The sequence below is a fragment of the Sinocyclocheilus grahami genome, unplaced genomic scaffold (assembly GCF_001515645.1).
Source record: "Sinocyclocheilus grahami isolate Dianchi unplaced genomic scaffold, SAMN03320097.WGS_v1.1 scaffold1398.1, whole genome shotgun sequence".
NCBI lineage: Eukaryota > Metazoa > Chordata > Actinopteri > Cypriniformes > Cyprinidae > Sinocyclocheilus > Sinocyclocheilus grahami.
The window spans coordinates 290,328-303,852 of NW_015506577.1; the positions used below are offsets into that span (position 1 = coordinate 290,328).

Here is a 13,525-nt window from a genome sequence, read left to right on the forward strand (position 1 = left end):
CTCTGGTGCTTCCGCAGCTTTAACGCTCGTCTGCTGGCTCTCGGCTGATTTCTGCGTCCGGAGCGGGACCCTGGCTGTGTTTCTGGGCTGCTGTGATCCGGGTCGGTTCTCCGCGTCGCTGTCGTCACCGACGGCTCTCGTCTTACACACGCTCTTGCAGTTCTCAGAAGGCTTTCTGCGTCCCGAGACGCTCTTCGGAGGCCTGGCTGCAGGTCTGAGAGGGCTTCTGCTGGGTTTAACGGTGGGATCTGTACTTGTTTTGGTCTTGCGAACGTTAGCTGGGATTGAACGGCAGTCGTCTTCTTCAGATTCTGGACTCTTCGGCTGCTGTTTCTGGGTGTGTTTCATGATTATTCGCTCTTTAAGAGAACAGGTTGTGTCTTCCGCAGGTCTCGGGTCAGTTCTGTCGCTCTGAGGCTTCTGGGACGGCGAGGCGGTGAACGACGAAGAGTCCCAGTCTATACTGCTGAGATGCAGCTGGCCAATCAGAGCCGACTCTGACAGGGAATTCTGGGAAGGAGGAGGCTGTGGAGGATTCTGGGTAGATCCAGGGTCTGGATCCGCGTCCGTCTGCAGAGACATCTGAGCAAAGAGATCCGACACGGCATCATGGGAATCGGCCGGCTTCTCTTTCCTCGCTCTCGGCTTCCTTTCTGCAACGATTGAGACACAAATAATGATTTACTAAATGAAAATAAAATATATTATATAAAAATGTAAAACAATAAAATACAATTCTACTCAGAAGAACAATTTTGTATACACAACTCTTCTAAAGCGTACTTGATCAAATAAAGCAGTAAGCCCCGTGAAGGCGTGGTTCACAGTGAATTTATAACAGCTAAGGGGCGTTGTTACGCAAAGCGTCGTGCCTAAAACCCTCTTAGCTGTTATAAATTAACTGTAAACCACAGCTTCACGGGGATTACTGCTTTTATAAAACGGTTATTCACATATACGCAGCACGGTTTCACAGAATAAAACAGAGCAAATAAAGTGTAATGATATTAATAAACACAGTATTCTTCCACCAAACAATGTAGCTCCTCAGAAACAGTTGTGGTTGCTACAAAGTGGTTGCCGAGCAACACACAAACGTAAACAAAGGTGTGTGTTACTTTGTAGCGTCATTTACAACAGCTTCGAACGCCGCTCAGCCAATCAGAATCAAGCACCGGAACTCTCCGCTCTATAAACTGTAAAAGTTATTCTAGGGCCATCTTATAAAATAAGTCCTTCAAAGTTTATCCTAATACAAATATTCATCTCATGACATTAAAAAGGTGTTTTACAGATAACTTAGAGCTACAATGCTGACATTTTAGTGGTTCTTCACCCTTCGATAAACACATCGGGAAATGTAAATTCAGCATGAAATCAAAGCTGACAATATTGATATTTGAAAGAATATTGTGGTGCTGATTATAAATGATTTATCTGCGCACATATGTTCCTTCATAAAACTTGCATTCAGAACTCTTTCCATTTATTTTTATATTTTTTTTTATACTACAATCTCATTAATATCCGGAGGAAAAAAGTGCCGGCTCACAGTTTATTCGTGTTTGATAAATTGTTTAATTTGGATATAGAAAATTAGGTCGCGGTTTTCGTTTTATGTTGACTTCAAACACAAATTTTATTTGGTGGCAAAATCATTACTAGTCCCTTGTCTTTTAAATGTTTCTTTTTTAACATTTACTTGCATTGTAAGAGCATTACAAAACTGTCAACCAGTGTTATTTTAGTACCATTAATATACTATTATAGTATTTATGAATATTTTGAATTATTTGTATGCATTCTATTTACTTTTGAAATGTAATTTTTTTTAGTCTTTTTTTTATTTTTATCAGAGCGTCTGTCCTTCACCGGCTCACCTGCTCTGAATGAATGAATGAATGAATGAATGAATGAATGAATGATGCACGTACTCTTGGTGTTGTTCTCCTGAGCGCCGGCTCGCTCCCGCTGGAAGTCCTGCACGATCCCGGGAAACGCCAGGCTGAAGAGAGACTCCTCCTCCAGCGTGTGCACCTCCGTCTGCTCCTCACGGCCCTCAGCGAACACATAGTGATCTGACACGCCACACAACCAGCACTCAAACATGAGCTCAACCCAACACCCTCATCATCTCCCTGCTGAACCAGTGACGCTCCACTTCACTTCATATATCTGCCTCAGACTGATCAAATTAATCATTTCAATGATTCCACTCACTAAATGTCTCTTAATGGACAGACTGCATGCTTTACTCGACACTGAAAAAGTGCTGAATTCAACATATATCAAATATTTAAGAGCGAGAATCGTACATTCTCGATACACAAAGAAAGCCTGACAAACACTTCACTCATTTCTATGAGCGTTCCAGGCCTTGAAACATAACCTTCCTTGATTTCTTTGAAGGCCTGTTATTATATGATGCCGTTTTAAAGCTGAAGCGAGAGTCAAAGCCGTGTAAAGCGCTGTAATAAAGGTGTTACGGCTGTGTGAGTGTGGATTGGCGAGGCTCACGGTGTCTACAGGAAGCTCTTTTAGCACCTGAGAGTGACACATGTGTTCCGTCACCTGTGACCCCTGACCCCTGCTGATCCCAGCTCACAACAACACACTAACAAGCTGTCACTCATCCACACAACACAGAAGAACTCGACCGTATCTGCTGATGCACTCAAAGATTGTTCGTCACCTGGTTTCTTCCAGACGACCTCGAAGCAGGAGACGCTGCTCCTAACACGCCGTTTATATATTCTGTTCGGAGGAGACAAAAACATTTTCACAGAAAAAGAGCATTTTAGCCTAGAAAATATTTAATAGACAAAGTAAAACTGAACACAAGATATGAACATATTAACAGAAAAAAACATGTAAAACATTTCATTAAAATAACAACAAAAAATGCAGATAAAAATGTATTATATTAAATATTCTATTCTATACACACACACACACTGCCATTCAAAAGTTTGGGATCAATAAGATTTTGAATGTTTAAAAAAAAAAGCCTTTTATGCTCATCAAGGATGCATTTGTTTGATCAAAAATACATACATTTTTTAAAAATTGTGAAATATTATTATAATGTAAAACAGCTGTTTTCTATGTGAATCTCTGTTAAACTGTAATGTATTTCTGTGATGTGCAGCTGTATTTTCAGCATCATTACTCCAGTCTTCAGTGTCACATGATCTTCAGAAATCACTATAATATGCTGATCTGCTGCTCGAGAAACATTTCTGATTATTATCAATGTTGAACACATTAATAGTTTTTGTGGAAACCGTGATACATTTTATTTTTCAGGATTCACAGATGAATAGAAAGTTCAAAAGAACTGCATTTATTTAAAATAGAAATCTTTTCTAACATTATAAATGTCTTTACTGTCACATCTTTGATAAATAAAAAAAGTATAAATTTCTTCTACTTTAAAAAACATTAAAAATCTTACTGATCCCAAACTTTTGAACGGCTGTGTGTGTCTGTGTGTGTGTGTGTGTGTGTGTGAGAGAGAGTGTGAGAGAGTGTGTGAGAGTGTGAGTGTGAGAGAGTGTGTGAGAGTGTGAGTGTGAGAGAGTGTGTGAGAGTGTGAGTGTGAGAGAGTGTGTGAGAGTGTGAGTGTGAGAGAGTGTGTGAGAGTGTGAGTGTGAGAGAGTGTGTGAGAGTGTGAGTGTGAGAGAGTGTGTGAGAGTGTGAGTGTGAGAGAGTGTGTGAGAGTGTGAGTGTGAGAGAGTGTGTGAGAGTGTGAGTGTGAGAGAGTGTGTGAGAGTGTGAGTGTGAGAGAGTGTGTGAGAGTGTGAGTGTGAGAGAGTGTGTGAGAGTGTGAGTGTGAGAGAGTGTGTGAGAGTGTGAGTGTGAGAGAGTGTGTGAGAGTGTGAGTGTGAGAGAGTGTGTGAGAGTGTGAGTGTGAGAGAGTGTGTGAGAGTGTGAGTGTGAGAGAGTGTGTGAGAGTGTGAGTGTGAGAGAGTGTGTGAGAGTGTGAGTGTGAGAGAGTGTGTGAGAGTGTGAGTGTGAGAGAGTGTGTGAGAGTGTGAGTGTGAGAGAGTGTGTGAGAGTGTGAGTGTGAGAGAGTGTGTGAGAGTGTGAGTGTGAGAGAGTGTGTGAGAGTGTGAGTGTGAGAGAGTGTGTGAGAGTGTGAGTGTGAGAGAGTGTGTGAGAGTGTGAGTGTGAGAGAGTGTGTGAGAGTGTGAGTGTGAGAGAGTGTGTGAGAGTGTGAGTGTGAGAGAGTGTGTGAGAGTGTGAGTGTGAGAGAGTGTGTGAGAGTGTGAGTGTGAGAGAGTGTGTGAGAGTGTGAGTGTGAGAGAGTGTGTGAGAGTGTGAGTGTGAGAGAGTGTGTGAGAGTGTGAGTGTGAGAGAGTGTGTGAGAGTGTGAGTGTGAGAGAGTGTGTGAGAGTGTGAGTGTGAGAGAGTGTGTGAGAGTGTGAGTGTGAGAGAGTGTGTGAGAGTGTGAGTGTGAGAGAGTGTGTGAGAGTGTGAGTGTGAGAGAGTGTGTGAGAGTGTGAGTGTGAGAGAGTGTGTGAGAGTGTGAGTGTGAGAGAGTGTGTGAGAGTGTGAGTGTGAGAGAGTGTGTGAGAGTGTGAGTGTGAGAGAGTGTGTGAGAGTGTGAGTGTGAGAGAGTGTGTGAGAGTGTGAGTGTGAGAGAGTGTGTGAGAGTGTGAGTGTGAGAGAGTGTGTGAGAGTGTGAGTGTGAGAGAGTGTGTGAGAGTGTGAGTGTGAGAGAGTGTGTGAGAGTGTGAGTGTGAGAGAGTGTGTGAGAGTGTGAGTGTGAGAGAGTGTGTGAGAGTGTGAGTGTGAGAGAGTGTGTGAGAGTGTGAGTGTGAGAGAGTGTGTGAGAGTGTGAGTGTGAGAGAGTGTGTGAGAGTGTGAGTGTGAGAGAGTGTGTGAGAGTGTGAGTGTGAGAGAGTGTGTGAGAGTGTGAGTGTGAGAGAGTGTGTGAGAGTGTGAGTGTGAGAGAGTGTGTGAGAGTGTGAGTGTGAGAGAGTGTGTGAGAGTGTGAGTGTGAGAGAGTGTGTGAGAGTGTGAGTGTGAGAGAGTGTGTGAGAGTGTGAGTGTGAGAGAGTGTGTGAGAGTGTGAGTGTGAGAGAGTGTGTGAGAGTGTGAGTGTGAGAGAGTGTGTGAGAGTGTGAGTGTGAGAGAGTGTGTGAGAGTGTGAGTGTGAGAGAGTGTGTGAGAGTGTGAGTGTGAGAGAGTGTGTGAGAGTGTGAGTGTGAGAGAGTGTGTGAGAGTGTGAGTGTGAGAGAGTGTGTGAGAGTGTGAGTGTGAGAGAGTGTGTGAGAGTGTGAGTGTGAGAGAGTGTGTGAGAGTGTGAGTGTGAGAGAGTGTGTGAGAGTGTGAGTGTGAGAGAGTGTGTGAGAGTGTGAGTGTGAGAGAGTGTGTGAGAGTGTGAGTGTGAGAGAGTGTGTGAGAGTGTGAGTGTGAGAGAGTGTGTGAGAGTGTGAGTGTGAGAGAGTGTGTGAGAGTGTGAGTGTGAGAGAGTGTGTGAGAGTGTGAGTGTGAGAGAGTGTGTGAGAGTGTGAGTGTGAGAGAGTGTGTGAGAGTGTGAGTGTGAGAGAGTGTGTGAGAGTGTGAGTGTGAGAGAGTGTGTGAGAGTGTGAGTGTGAGAGAGTGTGTGAGAGTGTGAGTGTGAGAGAGTGTGTGAGAGTGTGAGTGTGAGAGAGTGTGTGAGAGTGTGAGTGTGAGAGAGTGTGTGAGAGTGTGAGTGTGAGAGAGTGTGTGAGAGTGTGAGTGTGAGAGAGTGTGTGAGAGTGTGAGTGTGAGAGAGTGTGTGAGAGTGTGAGTGTGAGAGAGTGTGTGAGAGTGTGAGTGTGAGAGAGTGTGTGAGAGTGTGAGTGTGAGAGAGTGTGTGAGAGTGTGAGTGTGAGAGAGTGTGTGAGAGTGTGAGTGTGAGAGAGTGTGTGAGAGTGTGAGTGTGAGAGAGTGTGTGAGAGTGTGAGTGTGAGAGAGTGTGTGAGAGTGTGAGTGTGAGAGAGTGTGTGAGAGTGTGAGTGTGAGAGAGTGTGTGAGAGTGTGAGTGTGAGAGAGTGTGTGAGAGTGTGAGTGTGAGAGAGTGTGTGAGAGTGTGAGTGTGAGAGAGTGTGTGAGAGTGTGAGTGTGAGAGAGTGTGTGAGAGTGTGAGTGTGAGAGAGTGTGTGAGAGTGTGAGTGTGAGAGAGTGTGTGAGAGTGTGAGTGTGAGAGAGTGTGTGAGAGTGTGAGTGTGAGAGAGTGTGTGAGAGTGTGAGTGTGAGAGAGTGTGTGAGAGTGTGAGTGTGAGAGAGTGTGTGAGAGTGTGAGTGTGAGAGAGTGTGTGAGAGTGTGAGTGTGAGAGAGTGTGTGAGAGTGTGAGTGTGAGAGAGTGTGTGAGAGTGTGAGTGTGAGAGAGTGTGTGAGAGTGTGAGTGTGAGAGAGTGTGTGAGAGTGTGAGTGTGAGAGAGTGTGTGAGAGTGTGAGTGTGAGAGAGTGTGTGAGAGTGTGAGTGTGAGAGAGTGTGTGAGAGTGTGAGTGTGAGAGAGTGTGTGAGAGTGTGAGTGTGAGAGAGTGTGTGAGAGTGTGAGTGTGAGAGAGTGTGTGAGAGTGTGAGTGTGAGAGAGTGTGTGAGAGTGTGAGTGTGAGAGAGTGTGTGAGAGTGTGAGTGTGAGAGAGTGTGTGAGAGTGTGAGTGTGAGAGAGTGTGTGAGAGTGTGAGTGTGAGAGAGTGTGTGAGAGTGTGAGTGTGAGAGAGTGTGTGAGAGTGTGAGTGTGAGAGAGTGTGTGAGAGTGTGAGTGTGAGAGAGTGTGTGAGAGTGTGAGTGTGAGAGAGTGTGTGAGAGTGTGAGTGTGAGAGAGTGTGTGAGAGTGTGAGTGTGAGAGAGTGTGTGAGAGTGTGAGTGTGAGAGAGTGTGTGAGAGTGTGAGTGTGAGAGAGTGTGTGAGAGTGTGAGTGTGAGAGAGTGTGTGAGAGTGTGAGTGTGAGAGAGTGTGTGAGAGTGTGAGTGTGTGTGTGTGAGAGAGTGTGTGTGTGTGTGAGTGAGTGAGTGAGTGTGTATAGTTGATTATTACTGGATGATGATCATTTCATAACACAAAAGCGCAATTTCTTGATAATGAAACTACAATAATCTATCAATTAAAAACTGAACGCCTCTATTGGCTTACTTAATTCATGTTTCTGGTGTCATTCTAAACGATTAATCAGTTATTCTACAGAAACCAATCAAAAGCTCTTTCACTCTACATTTTTAAGTAAAACATTATAAAAAGTAATTTGTTGTGTTTTTTACCATTATTATCATTAATTCTTTTTAAATATGTCTATATAGTTTGTATTAGCACATCAAGTTAAAAGAAAATGAGTAGTGTAGTATTGTATGTAATGTCAGGTGAAGTGTGTTTGAGTGCAGTCACCTGATGGGCTGGATCTGGGCCTGCGAGTCTCGGCCGTGTCGGCGGTTCATGAGCTCAGTGTAGGTCATCAGCACCAGAAGCTTCTCGCTGCTGTAGTGTTTGGGCCAGTCCATCTTCTCCAGAGCAAACGTCTGACAAACCAACACACGTCCCTCAGAAAACAGCTCGTATAAACCCTCAGAATCGCTCTGAAGCGCTCCGTACCTGCAGGAGCAGCAGGTTGGGTTTCCTCCGGCGGAACGGCGGCACGGGTTTGTCCTTCGGCACCAAGAACTCACAGATGATCTGAAACATCAGCAAACCAGTCTGAACGTGTGCATTCACAAAACATCTCAAAGCAGCTCGTAACTCGCCGATTTAGGAGACGATCTTAAAAATAATGGGCGTGTCAGTCCTAAGTGTAGGACTCCTAAATGTTTGCTCTAAGAGTGTTTCACAAAGCGTTTCAAACTAGCTCCTAAATCTGTGAAAGGTTAGGAGCCGTGAAGAGGAGTCCTCAGCCACAAACTCTCCTAAAATAGCTGTTTCCGGCAATCTGCCTCAGAACAGAAACATCTTAGAAACGTCTGACGATAATGAGCTTTTAGAAAGATATCGCCTTTGGTTTGGGAGGTTATCCTAACTCCAGATTCTGCTTTGATTATATCCTTGTCTTCATTAAGCAGCTGCTGAAGAAGTAAAAGCTGTTTTACGTTTGCATGTCTTACTATCAGCCATGATTATTCTGCTCCGTTTATTAAAACATCCACATCCACTAATTATGAGGAGCACACACGTAAGAGGCTGACAATTAACTGAACACACACTTGTTTAATTAGTGACACTTAGCCTGCATTTTCAAATCTGAAGAGTTCATTTGCAGAAACGGATAACTCATGTTTTTTCATTGTGCATTCCAATTAATCTCAATCAAACTGCAGTTAGGTTATTTTGATTAAAGTTAAAAAAACAACAACTAAAAAAATACATCTAACTAACACAATAAAAACATGATGACAATAAAAAACATGACTTTTGACTTATTTGAATGTGGCAATTAACATTTCTATTTTTAAACCTTTATGGCAACATAATATCAAGCTCTACAATATGTCCATGAATAAATCTCTGACAGACCATCAGCCAATCACTGTGTGCATAGTTAATAAGCGTGATGACATCACCCATAGCAACGAGGTAAACCCCGCCCCCTTACTCTGAGCTTAAGACTTCTCTCTATTCCTTAGTACAGGTTAGTCTCCGCAGCTCTGTGAATAGGTGTGAAGAGAAAACTGCTATACTGCTATTTAGGAGAACTCTTAGTGGCAAGATAAAATGTTTTGTGAATACTGGCCCTGACGTCCTACATGAAGAAACCAGACTATAATACTCACCTCAGTAAAGGGGAACTGCTCACACGCCAGCGTCTTCCTGCAAACACCATTACAGACACAGAAAACACACTCTTAAAGGGACAGTTCACCCAGAAATTAACATTTGCTGTTCATTTACTCTCCCATTTGTTCTTCAGTAGAACATTAGAGAAGATTTTTTAGCTGAAACCTGTCCTTGGTGATTCATACAATGCGAGTCAACAGCTGCTGTCACTTGAGAATAAAAAAAAGCATATAAAGGAGCACAACATGAATCCCTGTGGCTCCTGACGATATATGGAGGTCTTATGAAGAGAAACGATCGGTCTGTGCAAGAAACTGAACATTATTTACAGCATGATCACCTGTAATCCAGAGCCTCAGGCAAACGGTCCAGAGTGATGTCCGGTTCACGAACGAACGAACTGATTCTTTTTAGTGAACTACTGTGGAGCCAGTTCGGACTGAAGCATCTGAATCAGTTCACAACTTGAGCGGCACAACTGTAATTTTACGAAGCTACGAGAATACTTTTTGTGCTGATCGTAAACAGCGCTGATTACATTGCATTTTTGGGTGAACTATCCCTTTAATAAACTGCTTAATAAACTTATTGGAAAAGATGAAGTTGTAAACTGGCCACACAGAATATGAAGAATATCTAAAACATCAGGAGTCGGCTGTCCATGGCAGTGGCACAATAATACACTTAGCAAAATAGTCGAATTATCGTTATCGATAAAATCCCAGAAAATATCGAGATATTGTTTTTTGTCCATATCGCACACCCCTGCAGCACATGTGTATTTTTTCACGTACTTCTTGATGCTGGCCTCGACGGAGGATGCCTGGCGAGTGCGTTCGGTGCGGTGCCACTCACAGGGACACTGGGAATCGTAGTCCTGCGGCGAACAGAAGCGCTCGCTCTCACAGAACACACAGCCGCTGCGCTCGTGCGCTTTAGCCGAGCCTACGAGACACGAGAGGAGCACAGTAAACACTGACGAGTCTCAGCTCAGTAAGCGTGTCGAGGAATCAGACCATACTGATACTGACCAGGGTGCCGACAGACCAGACAGTGCGTGACCTTCTTCACCGCGACCTCTGACCTTTCAGCTCTGTCTGCGTCCCACTCAATGAACCTGCAGCCAAGCAGAAACACACTGAACTCTGAACAAACACGCACTTTTACCCAGTGGGCAACTGATGATTAAAAAAGACAGTACTTTGGATCAAATAAATGCAGGCTTGGTGAGCAGAAGAGAATCTTACTGTTCAAAAACATTTGACTGGTAGTGTATACACACACACACACACACACACACACTGCCGTTCAAGATTGGGATGAGTTTTTATTAATTTGTTTAGATTGAGTTATTTTAGTACTTCGAATTAAACCACATGAAAACGAGAAATTGAAGAGGCATCATACCAATCACAAGTGCAGTATGGAGTACCTCAAGGCTCAGTACTAGGACCGTTACTCTTCACTCTTTACATGTTCCCCTTGGGAGATATTATTAGGAAACATAGTGCTAGCTTTGCATGTAATAACCTAAAAAACATCACAATTGATCTCAAATATGTAAATCAAACTGACGTCACAAACTTGTCATGACTTTAACTTGCTGTAAATCAAACGTCATACATATATACTGGCCTACAAATATATTAAAACAATTTTAGTGTGGGATTAACTTAACCTATTTTCAAATTGCTGTCCAAACTGAATTTAAAATGATGTTACAGTATTTTGATCAAGTCTTGACTCATATTTGATGTCACATTGATATCAAGGTGCCTGTTGGGTAAAGAGGCCAGAACTGTCTGTTTAAATAATACAATAAACAATAAAATATTACAATTAAAACAGCCTGACTAATGTGAGAAAACAAAAATAACCTGGAGTATTGGAGTATAATAAAGCAGCGGTTCTCAAACAGGGGCTGGTGTTAAAATTAAGATGTAAAAATAAAATTAGAATAGAACTTAATACGAAAAAAATATACAAATATTTATTCCCCTCTTCTCAATAACTTTTTTGATAGACGAACAAACAGATCTTGAATCGTCTAAAAATGTGACAATAAAACATGATTCATTAATTTAATATCAATACTCACAGTCTCTGTTAGTAAAATCATAAAAAAACAAGCATGTTTGTCACAATTACAGCAGAAATATTGGAAATAGCTTATATAAGGAAGCATTTATTATTAATATACTAATAATATTTTGAATTAGATAAATTTTTTTATTTTCTGTTTACACTTTATTTTAGTTAATGTTTTAATAATTTAGTTAATAATTCAAAAAAATGTGATTTAATTGCTTGTTTAGTCTGAGTTATTTTAGTATTTCAAATTAAACCAAGTGATAATGAGAAATGTTGCCTTGGCAACCAGCTGAAATAAAATAACCAAGTTGGTTTTAGTTTTAGTTATTAATCCTGAATAGAGTACGATTCATACTTCTGAAGAAGACTTTTTCCTTTCAGATTCTGAATCAGCTTCAGTGTCTGTTCTTTGCCGACTCCGGCGACGCCCTACAGGACCAGAAAGAGAACAGCACAACATTCAATATAACGTTTCATCATTTCAGAAAGCCTTTCATCCTATAAATCTGCTGAACCTTGGGGATGTAGTCGCAGCCGAGGAGAACGGCCAGCCCCACGAGAGTGTCTCTGGAGAGCCCGAGTTCGGCCCGAACACGAGACGTCTGATAGCAGTCCACCTGAGGATCCTGCAATAAAAACATAAACTGTGGACAAATATTCTTGCTGTGGAGTAGCCGTCTGACTTCATGTGAGCTAGTGTAAGAGCTGCAGTACTGTGGTCTGACCAGTGAGGCGCTGTAGAGCAAACGTAGCCGAACAGCGTTTGGATGAATGTGTAAATATACGCTGCGCGCTTTCCTCTCAATAACCAAATAAACAAGAAAAGCTGACAGCGGTGAGAAAGCAGCAGTTAAGAAAGCATCTGATTACAGCGCTGTGATGTTTGCACGAGCTCTGCGTTTATTTATATAATACTTTATGCAGCAGACAGCCTTAAACATGAAAAACCAGAGTCGGTGTCGCTTTCAGCTAGAATCACAGCTTTACTTTCTGTTATAAAGCAGCTCTCCCGCGTGGAGCTAGCTAGCGATACATCTGTTTATTAGTGGCAAAATATATTATTTCATTAAACTGATGGTTTGGTTTGCAGAGATCGAAGCTTGATCTAGCTCAGGATTATTATAACAACCCTATAAAGTATTTTAAGAGATTGTTGTGAATAAAATCGTTTATCCAAAAATAAAGCGTCTTATCACTTACCTTTATTTTGTTTCTTATCCATATAAAAGACTTACAAAAGGAGATGTTAGGCAGAATAGTGTTTCATATAGCTAATTAAATGGTGAATAAGAGAGTTTCTCAGACAAATATATTTATTTCTATAAATTAATCAATTATAATTACATTATGATTTTCAAAATCTGAAGTGATTAGAATATGTATAACTCAATATTTTAACTAACTGCAAAAGCTGAATAATCAATCAAAGTCTACCGATTATTAATCAGTGAAATGATCGACGATTAATCGGTCTAATACTCGTTAGATTAATCGATTATCAAAATAATTGTTTGTTGAAACCCTAGCGTGGAGACTTAAACAGGAGTAGGAACCTTTGTAGTCATGTTGAAGTTCCTGTAGACGGTCTGAGCGCCGTATAAGAAGACGTCTCCGTCGTTAGTGATGCATCCGTCCACAGCGCCCCGTGAGTCCAGATAAGCACACATGGCCTCCGCTTCGCCCGCCGCCGACACCCACGGCACTCCCAGAGAGTCCAGCATCTCAGCGCACTGCACAGAAACACTTTAACCCTTTAAAGGGGTCCTATTATACTCTTTTACAAAGTCTTGATCTTGTTTTGGGGGTGTACTAGAACACTCATACTAGGTTGTTCGAAAAACACGTTATTTTTCACATATTTTACATTATTACAACACCTCTCTCCTCAGTCTGGCACGAACGGCTCGAATAGTTCCTGTATCAAATGAAGGCCCGTCTTGAACAGAGACGAGAAAGTGCACGATCCAAACATCGTTATACATTTTGTAATATGATTTTGAAGTACCATTTCCACGGACAAGCAATGTCTGATTTTAAAATGGTTTTCACAGGATGTTTTTTAAGCTTTCAATTGATATATAATTTATGATGATTTATAAAGCGTTAGGGAAAAAGGCAACCTTTGTGATTCCTGTCATGATGTAGATTTGTGAGGTGCACTCTTGTCATAAATTAATGTCCTACAAAATAGCTGTTTAGGATTCTTAGACCTTTCCAACGATATATATTTGTCATGATTAGATTAGGATTTATTTGGTAATGTGTCCCTGCAGCACAAAAGCAGTGTTAAGTCGCTGGGGGATATTTGTAGCAATAGCCAACAATACATTGTATGGGTCACAATTATACATTTCTCTTTTATGCCAAAAATCATTAGGATATTAAGTAAAGATCATGTTCCATGAAGATATTTTGTAAATGTCCTACCGTAAATATATCAAAACTTAATGTTTGATTAGTAATATGCATTGCTAAGAACTTCATTTGAACAACTTTAAAGATGATTTTCTCAATATTTAGATTTTTTTGCACCCTCAGATTCCAGATTTTCAAATAGTTGTATCTCAGCCAAATATTGTCCGATCCTAACAAACCATACATCAATGGAAAGCTTATTTATTCAGCTTTCAGATGATGTATAGATCTCAATTTCATAAAACTTACACTTATGACTGGTTTTGTGGTCCAGGGTCACA

At 41.6% G+C, this 13,525-nt stretch overlaps 1 protein-coding gene across 1 annotated transcript in view; it reads right to left on the bottom strand.

Annotated features, from left to right (window-relative positions):
* Positions 1-13,525, bottom strand: part of LOC107569946 (GEN1 Holliday junction 5' flap endonuclease) — a gene marked incomplete at its 3' end in the record, with an annotated part of 18,138 nt that continues 4,613 nt past the window's right edge. The window contains exons 5-14 of the mRNA XM_016256119.1: positions 11,345-11,455; positions 11,185-11,258; positions 9,770-9,855; positions 9,533-9,683; positions 8,735-8,771; positions 7,566-7,646; positions 7,362-7,492; positions 2,693-2,754; positions 1,935-2,078; positions 1-653 (exon numbers count right to left, since the gene is read on the bottom strand). Of these exons, the coding sequence (XP_016111605.1) occupies positions 1-653; positions 1,935-2,078; positions 2,693-2,754; positions 7,362-7,492; positions 7,566-7,646; positions 8,735-8,771; positions 9,533-9,683; positions 9,770-9,855; positions 11,185-11,258; positions 11,345-11,455 (1,530 nt within the window). The remainder of the gene's footprint in view (positions 654-1,934; positions 2,079-2,692; positions 2,755-7,361; positions 7,493-7,565; positions 7,647-8,734; positions 8,772-9,532; positions 9,684-9,769; positions 9,856-11,184; positions 11,259-11,344; positions 11,456-13,525) is intronic.